Consider the following 16,364-nt stretch of genomic DNA (forward strand, 5'->3'; position numbering starts at 1 on the left):
TGTGATTATTGGAATGCCTTTCCACAGAGTTAATGTCAATATATAATTGCATTAAACCTGTGCTTGTTTCGCCGCTCTCTCTCTCTCTCTCTCTCTCTCTCTCTCTCTCTCTGCTATGCATTTAATAATGCTCAAATCCCTACATGGTTAGAAAGTGACATATTTACTGTATATGCTGATTTATCCTTAGAACAACACAGGATATAAATCTAAACAAATAAGTAAAAATAAAATGGAACAGAAACAAAAATGGAATTTAATTCTGGGATAAAAGAAAGGAAAAACAAAGCAAATTTTAACTGCGATAAAATGACAGAACATTAGTGATAACAATTACTACTGATTCATATGAATGAAAATAGACATGTTGCAAAAGTGGTTAAAGTCCAATTAAACATATTTCAAAGCATTCTCACATTAGATCTTAAAGATCAACTAAGCTTCATTATCTTGTTAACCTTATTTTGACTCTTCTGTTATACGAGTGCCATCGCATTAATTAATCTTTTTCTTGGACTACAAGTACTGGTTTCTTTGCCAATATTTAGGAAAACAGTGGTTAGAGCTACAAACAGAATCCATAAAATTGCTGCTTCATCTGACCAATGCATTAAGCTTCACATTTTGACCCAGTTTAGCTCCAATGTGCAAATCCCAATATATTCATCTGTTCACAATCTGATTTGACGAAAGTGCAAATACAAAAATATAACTACAGGAGTACTGTCAAATCATTGTCACAGTGATTGCATTAACTGTAGAGAGATGTATCCTTAACGTAAGAAACTATGTGGCACATTATAACCCTGTAAAAATCTGTATCTTTTTCAATGCCCTTCTTCTTCCCCAACAATCCCACCTCCTTTAAGTTGACAGAGAAAAAAGGTAGGTGATTGGTTTGATCCTTTGGCCTAAAGAGAGAAAAACGCCTCCTTTTATTTGGATTTTTATGGAGTTTGATGGAGTAGCACCCTTCTAATAAGTCTTAACTCCTTCCTAGATATCAAGAAGTCATAGTGATGGACATGTACAGAGCTAATAAATATTAATAGAGACCTCTGACCATTCTATTCAATAAAGCAAAATACATATTAGATAATCTGATCGCTTGGGAAGGAGCTTCAAAATACTAGTCAAAACACATGCATTACAAGCCACTAAGCAGAGACAATGGTGTCCATTGTTACTGAGTTCCAGTAGGTCTATGAATACTTACTGGAAGCATTAGGTTGCTCTGCATTTTAAGTCCTATTTTTCTTTAATACGAGGACAGCTTTTTTTCTGGAAAGCATGCCACATTATTGAAAACAGACAGACTACAAATGGATTATTGCACTATGCAATAACATGATTAATCTGTTATTCAAAGCCATGTTTTCCCTAAATATCTATTATTTTACAAACAGAATACTAAGAAGGCACATTGTTTAACACAATTAAGAGCTCAAAGTACAGAGTAAATAAACTGTGTGGTCTTCCTTATTATTTTCAATAAGAATTAATTATTTAGAATTGCTACATGCTGTGATTAAATCTCATTTTCCTGTAGCTTTGTTTATAGAAGAGAAAATATTAATGAAAACTGATCATCCATGTCTGTTTTTGCTTTTTGGTTTTCATATAGCAATTAAGAAACCAAAACAGTCTACTGAATTAAATCTAGAGACGGCACCACAACTTGGCAAATCAAACATTTCCCCTTACCATTTACTTGAAGAATATGAGTCTGATAAAGTTTATCATAGCCATCTGCATAGCAGCTGTAATTTCCCATGTGAGTTGTAGTGATCTTAGTAATGTACAGGGACCCATCATCGCCAAAATCCTAAAGGGAAAGAAGAATCAGAAGGTGATCACAAGTACCTGGACAGAAGTACAACAGTTGCTCAATTCACTTTAGAGGTACGATACAAATACCAATGAATTTAAAGAGTTTCTAATCTGTTCAGTATAAATATTAAAATATTACTGTGTCAGCAACCTACATAATATCAAAGTCACACTGGAAATGTGTCAAACCACAAAGACAGCAGCTAATTTGAAGATCAACTGACGGGTGATTAAAATGATGTGGCTCAACATAGGGGATGCTGGGAGCAAATATGGTTCTGCAAATGGGTCCATGGACCTGCTGAAGTGACAAGCAGATCAGTGTTAATGAGGGGTCAGTGAAGCACATGTGTTGTAATGATGATTAATAATAATAATGATAATTTTATTTATTTATTTATTTATTTATTTATTTATTTATTTATTTATTTATTTATTTATTTATTTATTTATTTATTTATAACCCGCCCATCTGGCTGGGTTTCCCCAGCCACTCTGGGCAGCTCCCAACAGAACATTAAAAGCAGAATAGAACTTCAAACATTAAAAACTTCCCTAAACAGGGCTGCCTTCAGATGTCTTCTAAAAGTCAGATAGTTGTTTATTTCCTTGACATCTGATGGGAGGGTGTTCCATAGGGCAAGCGCCACTACTGAGAAGGCCCTCTGCCAGGTTCCCTGTAACCTCACTTCTTTCAGTGAGGGAACCGCCAGAAGGCCCTTGGAGCTGGATCTCAGTGTCCGGGTTGAACGATGGGGGTCAAGATGCTCCTTCAAGAAGATCCAGCACTGCAGCCACTGGATTCAGTGGATCCATAGCTGCCAAATTCCCTGTTTTTGAGTGTGTCACACCTTACCACCACTGGTAGCTTAACACTCACTGACCATAGCTCATGCCTTCTGTTGTGGTGATGCTGCCCATAGCAGTATACCTATCTGTAGGTGTAGACCAGAGGAGACAAATTTATATACCACTTTACTCACCCAGCAATTAGTGTAAAGGAGGGCAGGATTATGTTCTATGAGTCCTGCCATTCCAACACCTTGAATGCATATTTAGATCAGACCTGCACAACTTGTGACCTACCAAGCCGAGCAAAGCTCGGCCCATCAACCATTTACACTACATGAAACTTTCTTGTCCCATTCAATCCAAGTTGGGCCAGCAAAACCAGCAAAAACATTCATTTACTGAGCTTCTGGTAGAGCATCATAAATGACTGACAGATCTTTGTTCAACTTGGTGGGTCACAAGTTATTTGGGCCTGCTGTGAATCATCTTTCAGCTATAAAGTCTTTATCTGTTAGACAGTTTTCTGCTACAACAAGGTCCAGAGAACGCATTAAGCATGAAAAATATATAATCAGCACAATAAACAGAAACGGAATATATAATAGGACATGGAAGCTACCCAGTTCTTTTGTTTTTAAGAAGTAACTGATATCGCTTCTCCTTTTTTATATATATTTTTTCATTTCCCCAGGACCCTGCATTCTTATAAAACATGAATGAATCTTTCCTCAGACTTGGATAGGATTTAAACAAGGTACTGAATTGCATACTTCCTCTTCAACACTTGAAACGTTGCAATAAGAAAAAAAAGAAAACAAGCTGAGCCCAGTTGTATGTGAAGTACTCTCCTGTGTCTACACAGTCTCAAATCCAGAAAGTCTTCAATAGTACTGTATGGTTATCAACTATGATTTAATTAGGCCATTACACTTGCTGTTAGTAATTTCTTCTTAATTCTTATTTTGGCTTTTATGTTTCCACACCATTAATGTTATTAGGTACCAAGTGGGTGTTTCTTTTATATAGATGTGTGGTATATTTTCATAAAACTACAGTAAGTTAATTGGAACAACCTGTTAGCTAGGAGCATATGGAGTCCCATTGAAAGTATCTTACGATGAGAGATAACTTCTGTTGTACAATATTTAATGCAACACTAAAAATACAACACATAACAGGAAATTAAAGGATACAGCAACATAGCAAAGCACTTTTTTTCTGATCTGTTTAAAAGCCTTCAGATGATAAAGAGCTCAAACTGGGAAACTAAAAAAGATGAGATGACATAATGCTCGAAGCAGTGGCATATTGGCCTGGTTCAGACAAGCTTCTGGGTGCAGAAAGCCTATGCAGTAGTGTCCACCAGACTTTTTTCAAAGAGAGACTGATTTGATGAAGTGAAGGGCCATGAGGGATGACCAAAGTTGTTAACCTTTTTTAGGATTGATGTTGTTGAGCTTTTTTTAGGGTTGAAGTTGCTGAGGTTTCTTTATTTCCTGGAGTAAAATCCTAAACTGCCACGGGGGCCAGATTAAACCGACCAGCGGGCTGGATTAGGTCCCCAAAACGGACTTTGGACATGCCTGGCCTATCGAGAGGGAATTGGATTGGCTTGTTCCTTGCCACAAGGCACACTTGCCTTGCCATATATTGACGAATTGGATGAAGCATTCAACTGTAAAACTATGCATGTAAGTCTCAACCTCACAGTAATTTCCTAGATTCTATGCACTTAACAACAAAACTAATACAGTAGACTTGTACGCACATTGGCCTCTATGCAGAAGTTTGGCCATAAATGAACAGTCAACAGCATGAAGGTGACAAGCAGAATGGTGTTTGTTATAGGATGGAGGGAGATTAAGGGCTCAATTCAACTAACTGGCCCTGGAAGCAAAGACGTCCACTAGTGTAATGGGGCTTTCCCCCTTCTCCCGTCCCAGCTGGCTTGTGCGGGGTCAGGACATCTCCCAGAACAGTCTGTGGGAGGAGGAGAGAGATCATTTCATCAGACAAGCAGAAATGAATTTCAACACTGAATTCTTTCCTAGGATGTGTTGTACCTAATACAACACACATGGATTTGAATGTTTGGGGCTTTATTTGTATTTTAAAATCTGCCACACAATTGAACAATATTGAGAATGTGCAGATATCCATCTCTATCATTTCATCCTTTGCTGTTTCTTGTGTGGTGGCTTTGTTTGGTGGGTTTGTCTTTTCATGAAATCCTAAACAAAGGACGCTGGCACTGATTTCAGACATGATCTCAGTGATTTTGGGTAAGATCTCACCCCAAGTGGATGTGATCTCGCCTGAAGTCAGCACCGATGGCAGAACCACCGATGGCAGGGAAGGCATAGGGGTGGCATCTTGGCGGCTTTTGCCACCTGAGGCAGCAGCCTCACCCTGCCCAATCTCCAGCTCTGTATGCGCTTGTCAGTTTCACACAATTCATTCGCTACAGATGGGCACAGATAAGAAAGTGATTTGGCCTCAGCTCCACACCAGCAATTTCTTGGCAAGAGACTGAAATTGCCTGTAATATGATTTGGTGACAGCTCAGTTTCAGAACTAGCCACATAAACATTATATATATAAAAAAGCAAGCAACTCACCCTAGAGGCTTTTCTATTTAAGCTATGAAAAGCCTTGGCAATTATACACACAAGAAAAGACCGATCTCATGATTATTCTCTGAGGACTACACTGGAGAGTGGCACTAACAGTACACTTAAAATACAAGGAAGTTATATACAACCCCACAGAGAAATCAAAAGGAGACAATAAAACAAAAGCAAGTCCCGAGACAACAAATCAAAGACAAATGTTGCTTTGCATGTGTAACAGACCATGGTTAGACAATGATTACAGACCTTTCTGTTACTACTTTTATTAACTATTAATGCTTTACAAAGTTTGCTTGGCAGAGAAGGATCAAGCGATCCTTGGGATATGAGCAAGCAAATGAGTGGTGAGTTGCTCTCTCCCTACTTTCTTTCATCTCCCCAAATTCCTTAGGTGTCAACATGCATAGAGAGATGTAGCACAGAGAATTCAGAGGCATATCAAAATGCAAACTTTTTTTGTTTGTGCCGTATCAAAATCTGTTGTCCAATTTTTTTTTAAAAAAAGAGTTCTTCCTCTACAAAAGAAACTCCAGTTTTTTGGCATCATTCTTTGGCTACTTGAGAATTTCAGTGTGTGGAAGGTTTTTGAGTTTACCTTGTTATTCTAAAGTGGCCAGGGATGGTGCCGTCCCCGTCCCTATGGGTAAACATTTATCCAACACTCAGAAGTTTTCCTGGCTGCCCATGATCGGAAAAATCCCCATGTTTCTTAGCATGGAATTTAATTAAAGTATGGGCACCCAGGAAGGCTGCAGAAAGCAGATCAACAGAGAAATTACTGGTAGAATAAAAAAAGGATACACACAAACACCATGACAACACCCAACAACATGCTCCCCAGGGCTTGCCGGCCCTAGCCCCATTTCAGGGATTAGACGAAATCGTGGCAAGCCCTTGGATTCCTTTAACGGAATTCCCTTCCGCACCACCATTGGAGGGGCAGGCCCAGCCTATCCTTACCCCTCCTCCAACCAATTTTTATAACCAATGCCTAACTGCAACCTTACAAGTTGTGACGAATTGCTATGTAGTAGGCAAAAACCAAATGGCTCAGCCAATCAGCCATACGGACAAAATTCCTACCAGGCCCCTGCCCTAACAGCAGACGACCCCATGACAGTCATAGCAAGGACAACCGGAGCTCAGGGCAGGCGGGCGGGTGATCCGATGCACTCAGCGAAAGAGAACACAATAAACTGAGTGTCCCAATATTTAAAGCCTTCGGTCCCCTCCACCACATTGCAACATGCAATTTGCCCCAGCAACCCGGCCATCCAATCATTGCCCCAGGTCAACCTTTTAACGCTGCCTGGCAACAGAGGGATGGCTCGGCAGACCCGACTGCAACACGTGCTCTCATTTCAGGGAGAACATGCTTTCTCAAAGAAGTGGTAAACCAGTGTCTTAGCACTTTAGATGGAGGCTGAGGCCTCACACATTCTCTTTAAAAAGGAAAAGGAAAACCCTGCCCAGAAAACTAGAAGTCAGAAAGAAATACGGGCTAAAACCAGTGGCAGGCAGTCATTGGATGAGGGTGATTAGACTAGTTCCCTCCTTCCCAAAGCTCACCTTAGGAAGAGAGGTGCGATGCTCTGTTGGGTCCAAAAGCCTTCCCCCCACCATCCCAAAGCCCGCCTAGTTTTAGGAAGGAGGCAGCAGGGCTCCAGCATCCTGTCAGAGACCTGGTGTCTCCTTCCCCAAACCTAGGATACTTCTGCCTGTCTTAGAGAAAGAGACACGATGCTCACCAACGTGGCATCGGCCCTCCCCCCCATCGCCTTGCAAGCTGGTGTCTCCAGCCCTAACTGTTCCCCTATGAAAAATTTCACTGCACCCCACTGCACTCCATTTTCCTTTGTGCAGGGGATGGAGGCACACTAACTGCCACCTGCAATCTGAGGTGGTATATCCCAGAGAGGTATTATTAGCCCCCCCCTTTCCTCCCTGCTCCAACTTTCAAACTCATTTACTGGCTTCTGCAAAGAGCAAAGCTTGAACAATAAATGGAAGCCAGAAATATTTGTTGCACATCAAGACTACATGCAGAAAAGATGATGATAACCTAAAATTGTGCAATTTGTCCATTTCCAGGGGCCCGGATGATTGTAATTATGAGGCATGTAGAGTTCACAGTGTGGGCTTCTAACAAAGATTGGAAGTACTAAGTTAGAGCAAAGGTGGAAGCCAATTTGTGACATGCGCTACTTCAGATATTCCATGTATACGCACCGACCCTAGATGATGAACCTCATTCCTGTCATGGGTATATTATCACTTATGTGCTGTGGACTTGCATCCTGGCTTTTAAAGCATCTTGTGCAGATAGCTGCATCTCATATGCCAGTTGGTATATACTGCAATTGGGAATAGAGGGTGGTAAACCCTGCTGAGTTATGCGAGCACACATCCCTGACTGTGTTTAAGAGACAATGTAGGACTTGCCTGTTCTAGAGAGTGATTCAGGTTTGCTTGTTTTTTTAGTGTGCTGTTGAAAAGTGTTCTTGTATGTGATGTTTCTCACCGCTGCTGTTTTTAAAGCTGTTTTATGCTGCTTTTAGGCATTTTTACAGTCACTATATTTATTGTTTTTATTAAATACTTTGAGCTTTATTGGATAAAAGTCACGTAAGAGATAAGCAGAGACAGATGGATTTTGATGAATAAACATGCTAAATTGAGATCATTGCAACTATGATCAGCAAAAATAGATAAAATGGACCACAAGTGGCATCTCTCTTTTCCATTTCTAGCATTATCTGTGAAGATGGAACCAACCGGAACACATGTATGCTCCCAATTTGGGCATTTCTCTACGACTGAAGTGCACATTGTTCTGCTGCTTGTTACCCCAGATCTAGACACACAAAAGGGTCTAACTCAATAATGCTTCCTTTTACAGCATTCCTGGAAATGTGCAATATCACCCTGTATTGGCTGTGTTGCATTTACGTTCTCTAGCGAATCATGAGATATACACACGCATCCTGAGCAGTCTGGAATCTGCCAGTTCACTATCAGGAAAAGGTAAAAGGTAAAGGTAAAGGACCCATGGACAGTGAAGTCCAGTCAAAGGTGACTATGGGGCTGCAGCGCTCATCTCACTTTCAAGCCGACAGTTTTCCGGGTCATGTGACCAGCATGACTAAACTGCTTCTGGCGCAATGGAACACCATGACTGAAACGCATGGAAATGCCATTTACCTTCCCACCGCAGCAGTACCTATTTATCCACTTGCACTGGCGTGCTTTTGAACTGCTAGGTTGGCAGGAACTGGGACAGAGCAACGGGAGCTCATCCCATCGTGGGGATTCGAACCACCAGCCTCCTGATCAGCAAGCCCAATAGGCTCAGGAAAAGACTCAAGGCACAGGCCCATAATGCAAGTCTGCAGAATATGTACATAGTCATACCTCTGGTTGCAAACATGATCTACGCGGGAGGTATGTTTGCAACCCGCAGCATTTGTAGCCTGAAGCGCTGTGTCTGCGCATGTGTGTGACGCGATTTGGCGCTTCTGTGCATGCGTGTGACGTCATTTTGTTCTTCTGCGCATGCGTGAGTGCCAAAACCCAGAAGTAACCCATTCCGGTACTTCTGGGTTTGGCGTGGTCTGCAACCTGAAAACGAGCAACCCGCAGTGTTCGTAACCCGAGGTATGACTGTATAATTTATATGCATAGTTGCAAATAAAGGTCTCTGGGACAATTAAGATGTTGGGTGGTTCTCATTGTCACTTTGCAGAATGCCCAATGAAGTCTACAAGCATAGTGAAGAGTTCTGGGGAACAGAATGCAAGACTTGGGGCTCAGTCCTCTAGGCAACCCTCTAACTGCACTCCTAATACAAACGTCATCTGCTGAGGTATCAGAAAAGAAGCTACTGGTAGGGCATTTGCTATGATTCATCTATTTTGGAACAATATGTAATTCAGACACTTACCTTGTTGACCTTTACTGATCTTACTGTCTGTTCTCACTTCCAGTCTAACTCACAAAGTAGGTTCATATGCACACTAGCACTTTAATATTCACATTGTGTACTATGGCAGGAAGCAGTTCAATTCCATGTACCTCTATAACATAATTTCCAGTTAAATGACTCCAGTTTCCTTAACTGGTCACATCAATACCTTTTCAGCAATTACTGTTGCATGTGCCATATAATCTATTACAATCTACACCACCAATCCACTAACTTGACCACCTTTTGCACTCCCGCTGAACCAATCCTAACACATCCCAATGCAATCATTACTCACTAACCTGAGAAATGCCATCTTATCCCAATAACAAAGTGAGGGCTTTCCTTTTAAACCTCTTTCACCAATAATAACTGTACATTCCTTTCCTACCCCCATTTCATGTAGTCTTGGAATCCCTACTTGCATGATTGGTCCTGTTCCAACACTAAAATGGTCAAGTGAATTATCCATAAAAGGAAGCTCACAGAGATAAATTCCCAGATTAATATGCATATATATCAAGGTTATGGACACGGGTGGTGCTGTGGGTTGAAGCACAGAGCCTAGGACTTGCTGATCAGAAGGTTGGCAGTTCAAATGCCCGCGACGGGGTGAGCTCCTGTTGCTCGGTCCCTGCTCCTGCCAACCTAGCACTTCGAAAGCACGTCAAAGTGCAAGTAGATAAATGGGTACCACTCCAGCGGGAAGGTAAACGGTGTTTCCGTGCGTAGCTCTGGCTTGCCAGAAGCGGCTTAGTCATGCTAGCCACATGACCTGGAAGCTATACGCCGGCTCCCTCAGCCAATAAAGCGAGATGAGCGCTGCAACCCCAGAGTCGGCCACGACTGGACCTAATGGTCAGGGGTCCCTTTACCTTTACCTATATCAAGGTTATAAAATTATTACAAGAAATGGAAAATCTCATGCTTCAGATTGCATTGATTTGGCCTTTCCCCCACTTCTTTCTTCTCTCATGAAGCAAAATTTCTTATTTTATGTTTGCAAGTTATATTTATTCCTCATCGCAATGTCTGCAGAGTGCAAGCTATTTAGCAATTTGACTGTAGCGTACTAGTACATCCCACCCCCATCCAACATACATTACATGGTTTTATGCTTAGCCATGCACTGTTTTGACATTCCTCAGTAATAATTGTACAATCTTCATAAAGTTTAGGAGAAGAAACAGCTTGAAATGTAAAGACATCTTCAATATGAGTTCTGAAAATTATAAACAGGGCGGGGGAGGGGGAAATGTAAAGTTGGATACCACCCAGACTGTTAACAGCATGCTACTTGTCAAAGCATTTCAATTGTCTGCCCCCCTCTTTTCTCTCTCTCAAGCAACTAACTCAAGTCATCGTTGTTTCATAATGATTTCCTCAACTTTGATCCATATTAAATGTACATTGTTGTTGTTTAGTCGTTTAGTCATGTCCGACTCTTTGTGACCCCATGGACCAGAGCACGCCAGGCACTCCTGTCTTCCACTGCCTCCTGCAGCTTGGTCAAACTTATGCTGGTAGCTTTGAAAACACTGTCCAGCCATCTCATCCTCTGTCAAAGTATTGGAGCCTCAGCTTCAGGATCTGTCCTTCCAGTGAGAACTCAGGGCTGATTTCCTTCAGAATGGAGAGGTTTGATCTTCTTGCAGTCCATGGGAGATAGCGGGATCTGTATGTACTGAGTCAAGCAGATAGCGGGATCTGTATGTACTGAGTCGGAACCACTGTTAGCATCTTTCCAGGGGTTCATACAATAAGTCTCTCCTAGTACTCCCTGGAGATCCTGGGAACTGAACCCGGAATCCCCTGCAGGCAAGGCAGAGCTAGTAAACTACTAGTAGCTACTGAGCTAGAAAGGAACAACACACCCCAACTGTTCCTAAATATTTCCTGCTCTGAAGGGCCAGTAGAGCATTTCAGTGCCACATATAAACTGATCACACCATGACAAATAGGTTAACCGCTACTATATCAGTAAGCAAAATATAGGATCCCTAAGGTTTGAATTATCATTCTCTAGTATTTTTGAACCTTTAAGCAGATTACTTTACTGCTTGTTCCAAAGGTACCCCCAATCAGTTTCACTGAGTGACCTCAAGTTTTATTATTATAAAGAGAGGGAGAAAAACACCTCTCTACCCACTTTCTCCATACCATGCAGAATTTCTTTTTGAACAAAAAGTGGTTTCACATGCAGAACCCATGCAGAAAATCTGTCGCACCATGCTGCCATTTGCAATCCAGTTTAAATGGCCATTTGATTTACAATGTCTGTGGTTCCTGAAATTCCTTTCCAAAGCCACATACTTGCCTCTCTCCACCAAATTCTGTACTTTTCCCTTTATTTTAAATTCAGTACATTACCCTGAGAGTCTGCTTGGAAAAAATCAATGGAACTACTAGTTAACACACTGAGCTCTAAAACCTATGTCTCATGGTAAACGTTACCCAAGAGTGTTTCAATAATTGTGCAAATCCCTGCAAACATTATGTTACTGTATATGCTTTATAGAAGCAGAAAAGCTCTCAACTAAATATGCTTTTTATTACCAGGAACAATATTGCCTTCCATGGGAATGATAAAACAGCCCAAAAGGCGTAACATTTTTCTTAAGGCATTATGTCGAATACAAAATGCATCAAAATGTCATTTTCAAAGTTAGCTTCTTAGCTAAAATGTGTTTAGATATTGTTGCAGTTTAGGGTGCTTTTATGCATTCTAGAGGAAACTCGGAAGCTACCCCAACAACAAATGTTTGGCTGTGCTGCTTTATGTTAACAATGGGTTCTTATACTAATGCATTTTTAGCTCAGTTAGTTAGAGTGTGGTGCTTATAATGCCAATGTTGCAGGTTCGATCCCCATATGGGACAGCTGCATATTCCTTCATTGCAGGAGGTTGGACTAGATGATCCCCAGGGTCCCTTCCAACTCTACAATTCTCTCATTCCATGAAAGGACAAATGGAGGATACTAGTAGTACTGTGAAATATGAGACTACACTTAGTTATTAAACTTTTGCATTGAATTCAATAGGACTCAAGTACAACTAGCTTGCTCTGGATCTACCTAATCATTACTGACATGGCCATTTGTGTTAATAGATGTTTGACATTCCACATTATTTACCTGAAGAGCATACATAAACATCACTGCAGTGCTTTCCCTGGGCTATGGATGGAGTTAGAAGGATTTCCTTCCAGACCTCACATTAAATTTCTCCTGGAAACCTTATTAGGTGCAATAGTTTGCATTTTCAACTTGAGATAAGTTGGCACATCATTAACATATCCTTCATGAGGAACAAAGACATTGCTGAATTTCACGTTGATTAAAAAAAAAGGAAACTCCAATTTTGAAACTGCTAAAGTAGTCTTCAAAAAAGCTCAGTCCTAAGATTATGGTTCTTAAAAACTGGACTATTTCAAAAATTGCCTCTCTGAAGCTTCTACTTGCATTATGAGGGAAGACTGCACTGGTACTAATGGGAGCTTTTCTTGAAATGAAAATAGCATCCTTGAAGAGGATATTTTTGCTGAGACCCTGGCAGGATTAGAAAGATATCCCTCCACCTCACTCACATAGGTCCAATATCGCTCAAGCACCAACCCAATTTTATGTAGTTCTCTAACTAACCATTATGTTGAAAATGCATACCTTAGGGGAAATTGTGCATAAAAATGAATTTATTAGTGAAGATAACATAAAATACATTATATTAAGAGAAGTAGCTTAAAAATGTGTCCATTAGTCAAAACTGTTCCATAGGAGAAATTCACACTAAAATAATGAAAAGAAAATTCATGAGGATTTTTTATATATATTCATAAATTGCTGCAGAAATGTGGAAAAATGAGAAATGAACAGATCCTTCCATCCCTAGCACCAAATCCACAATTAAGTGCCATGATGGAAGTCATAGCTGTCAACGTTTTCCCTTTTTTAAGGGAAATTCCCTTATTCCGAATAGGATTCCTCGCAAGAAAAGGGAAAAGTTGACAGCTACGATGGAAGCACCCATTATTAATCTGCACTGATCATAAATTGCATTTTTTTGCAGTTCACTAAGCTTTATGCAACAAAAGCCCCCAGAAAATAGGACAATATGTATATACAATATCATAGACATGTTAGGTTAAAATTCTACTAAACATTAACAACATATATTAACAACACACACACTCAAATGAAAAACATTGCTTCCACTATCCTTAGCTTCTTGCTTAGGGGGAAGAACAAAAACCTGTAAAAATGGTACAGTTGCCTAAGCTACTTAATTACAGTCAAGGCTTATCAAAACCTGACACTCATTTTAACTTCCTTGTTAGCAAAGGCCTTAACGCTATTCAATGCGAATTAAGTAACTGACATTAGCAGAGCACTCTAGTTGTAATATAAAATGCAAAATGCAATGCAAATCATGAATTGTACCAGTTAAATGTTGGGGTGCTGAATGTATATGTTTAACACTGATCTTCAATTGGGACAACACAAATGTTGTCACAACTAATTTACTGCACAATACAGCATCTTATTGCCCAACATCAATGGTTTACTACGCTACAGCAACTATTCTCTCAGGTCTTGTGTAGCAGCTGCTACTGTATTCAGTTATAATGGAGGAAAACTTCCAACTATATATGACTGGAAGAAAACTAGTTTATTTGTTTGACTATGAAATCAAATCACTCTACGTTAATATAATAAATGTGCATGTGTTCTAATTATGTACATGGAATGCGAGTAAAAAGATAGGTAGATTTTCTGCACCTGCCCACTCTCTATATGTGCTCATGATTTCTGAAAGAGCATACATGAGTCCTGTATGTGCATAGGTTCTGCATGCATGATCAAGGAAGCCCAGATCGACAGAGCTCATACACAATATGGTTAGTATGCATGTAGGCTTTTCCAGAAGTTGTTCTGTATGCACTTACTGAGGAGGGCAGCTTCAGCAGGCAGGAGTGGATGCTTTCCTGCTTCCTATTAGGCACTGAATTCTTGAAATTGACATTCCAAATGAAATCAGCAACAAAATGTGCAGCACAAGCCAGAAGTGAGGACAAAAAAAAGTGGGTGGGTGGGGTTGAACCAGGCGGCTAGATTCAGGAGCATGTCCGAAATCAGGACCAAAGAACGACTAAGGATGCAAGAACTCACCACAGTTTAGGAAGATACTGTAGACCAAGAAAGGTTCAGCAGGAATAGAAAGTCCTATTTATTCCTTCCTGTTCTTTGCTTGCCATAGAGTGGAGCAGCAAACTAAGATTAGCTAGGCATTCGATTTAGGCATAATGACAGACCATCAGTGGAGGTACCTAACTTAGGGGAATTGGGGCACTACCTGGCCTAAACCCCAGCACACAGAGACAGTTATAGCCCAGTCCTTCTTCCATTTCTTGAATTCATTTCTTGCATTCTGATCGGCAAGTCCTAGGCTCTGTGGTTTAACCCACAGTGCCACCCGCGTGCCTTTCTGTCATTTAGATATGACAATTAAATACTTTCAACACCATATCGCTCCCTTCACAGCTTAATACTTTGGTTCATTAGCAAGGGGCACTTCTCAGTTACCCATAACTGAGCAATTCTAAATGGTTATAACAGACCCACCTCTTCTTACTGGTTTGGGGGTCTTCAGTACCTAGAAGAACTCCCCTGTCCTGGCTATACTGAGACGCAGGTAGCCTGAATTCCCACAGGATCTACCTCTCGCGGTTCAGTCACAGCCCTCCCAGAACACTCCTGTCTATATACCTTTCCCAGACCCTCAACCCTGTCTCCCTATCCAAGCTGTGAGGCTCTGTCTTCTGGCTCTGGATAGTCTCCTCAGTGTGTATGTTTAACTTCTCAGAACCAGTTCTCCCTATCTCACTCCCCATCTCCCAACCTGAAACCTGTCTAACATCTCAAATCGAATCCTATCGCTCTTCTCAAATCTAGCTCAATCTCTCAAAACCAAACCCCATCTAACTCCCTATCTCTGAAACTGCTCCTTTTATTTTTTCCTCCCAAAGTGCTGCTCCTCCCCACTCTGTGGCTGGCTGACTTTTTAGCCTTTTTTATTGCCAAGGTGGTGGGAGAGGAGCTTCTTGCTGACAAATCGTGCTTATTGAAATGGATACAGATGCTAAGTATTTGTTAAACTAAAGTGCTTAAGTGTTTACAGATGCTTTACAAGGGAGAAGGATAGGGAGAGAATCAGAACAGGTGAAGGCCACGCAAATCTCTCCCATCAGAAAAGGAACTGTCACAGAAGAGACTGCTTTCTGAACCAAAGATACTTTTCAGTTTAATTAGGTGCAATTTGTAATGAGCACTCACACTTCATAATGTGGGTACACTTTGCGTGATCGCACACAGGACTATAGTTCCCAGGGAACTTACTAGTAAAAGGGGGCTGGCTTGCTTCTCAGGTTATTATTCAGAGGCTCACGCCCAGCTTCAGTAATTAATTCTTGCTGAGAGGTGGGGCCAGCCCCATTTATAAATGGGAGGCGGAGCCAACAACAGCAAGGCAGTCGGCTCTGGAGAGTCACCCTCCCTACCCTCCCTGTATTTAATGTTTTCTTGTTTGCAGGTTAACTTTTCCTTCCTGTTAGCGGGCGCTGCTGCAGTATTTGACTGGTTGCTGTTGAAGGACCGGGAAGAAATTTTCCTGCATTGGCAGGTTTTGTCTTCCCCATAGCAATTTGTCACAACTTTGGCGGTTATGGCCTTGGGTGGAATCCTTTAGTCTTTTCTTCTCTATAATGGGGGGGGGGGCATGAAGTGGTGATTCACCCCCCTACGGTGGTGATTCCAGGGTCCCCTCTTAAAGGGGTTATATAATGGGTGTCACTGGCCATACACTGAAAGGTTGTCAGTGAACTACCCTGCGTATGGGGATATGGGCTTGGCTGCCTGCTATACTTATGTCTCACAGAGCACCCCCATATCCCATTTTCCCTGATGTGCCCCAGTTCCCCCGGCTGGGGGGTTGGGAGGGATACACACCCAAGGTCTAAGCCAAGGTCTTCCTACATTCGGAAGTTTAATAAAGTTTAATAAAGTTGTGGCCTAATTTTAAGTCCATAACGTTGTCTGAGTCCTTAATCCTTTTCTTCTGATCCCTGGGGACTGGGGCTGTCGTGCCTGGTCACGCA

The 16,364-nt window shown here is 41.3% G+C and overlaps 1 protein-coding gene across 4 annotated transcripts in view; it reads right to left on the bottom strand.

Moving 5' to 3' along the window:
* FSTL5 (follistatin like 5) overlaps positions 1-16,364 on the bottom strand; it is a 322,690-nt gene that overhangs the window by 66,996 nt on the left and 239,330 nt on the right. For all 4 annotated transcript variants that reach the window (XM_083520282.1, XM_083520280.1, XM_083520281.1 and 1 more), the window contains one exon: positions 1,705-1,825. In XM_083520282.1, the coding sequence (XP_083376408.1) occupies positions 1,705-1,825 (121 nt within the window). The remainder of the gene's footprint in view (positions 1-1,704; positions 1,826-16,364) is intronic.

Source organism: Podarcis liolepis (genome assembly GCF_965112155.1).
Source record: "Podarcis liolepis genome assembly, chromosome: 9".
Lineage (NCBI taxonomy): Eukaryota > Metazoa > Chordata > Lepidosauria > Squamata > Lacertidae > Podarcis > Podarcis liolepis.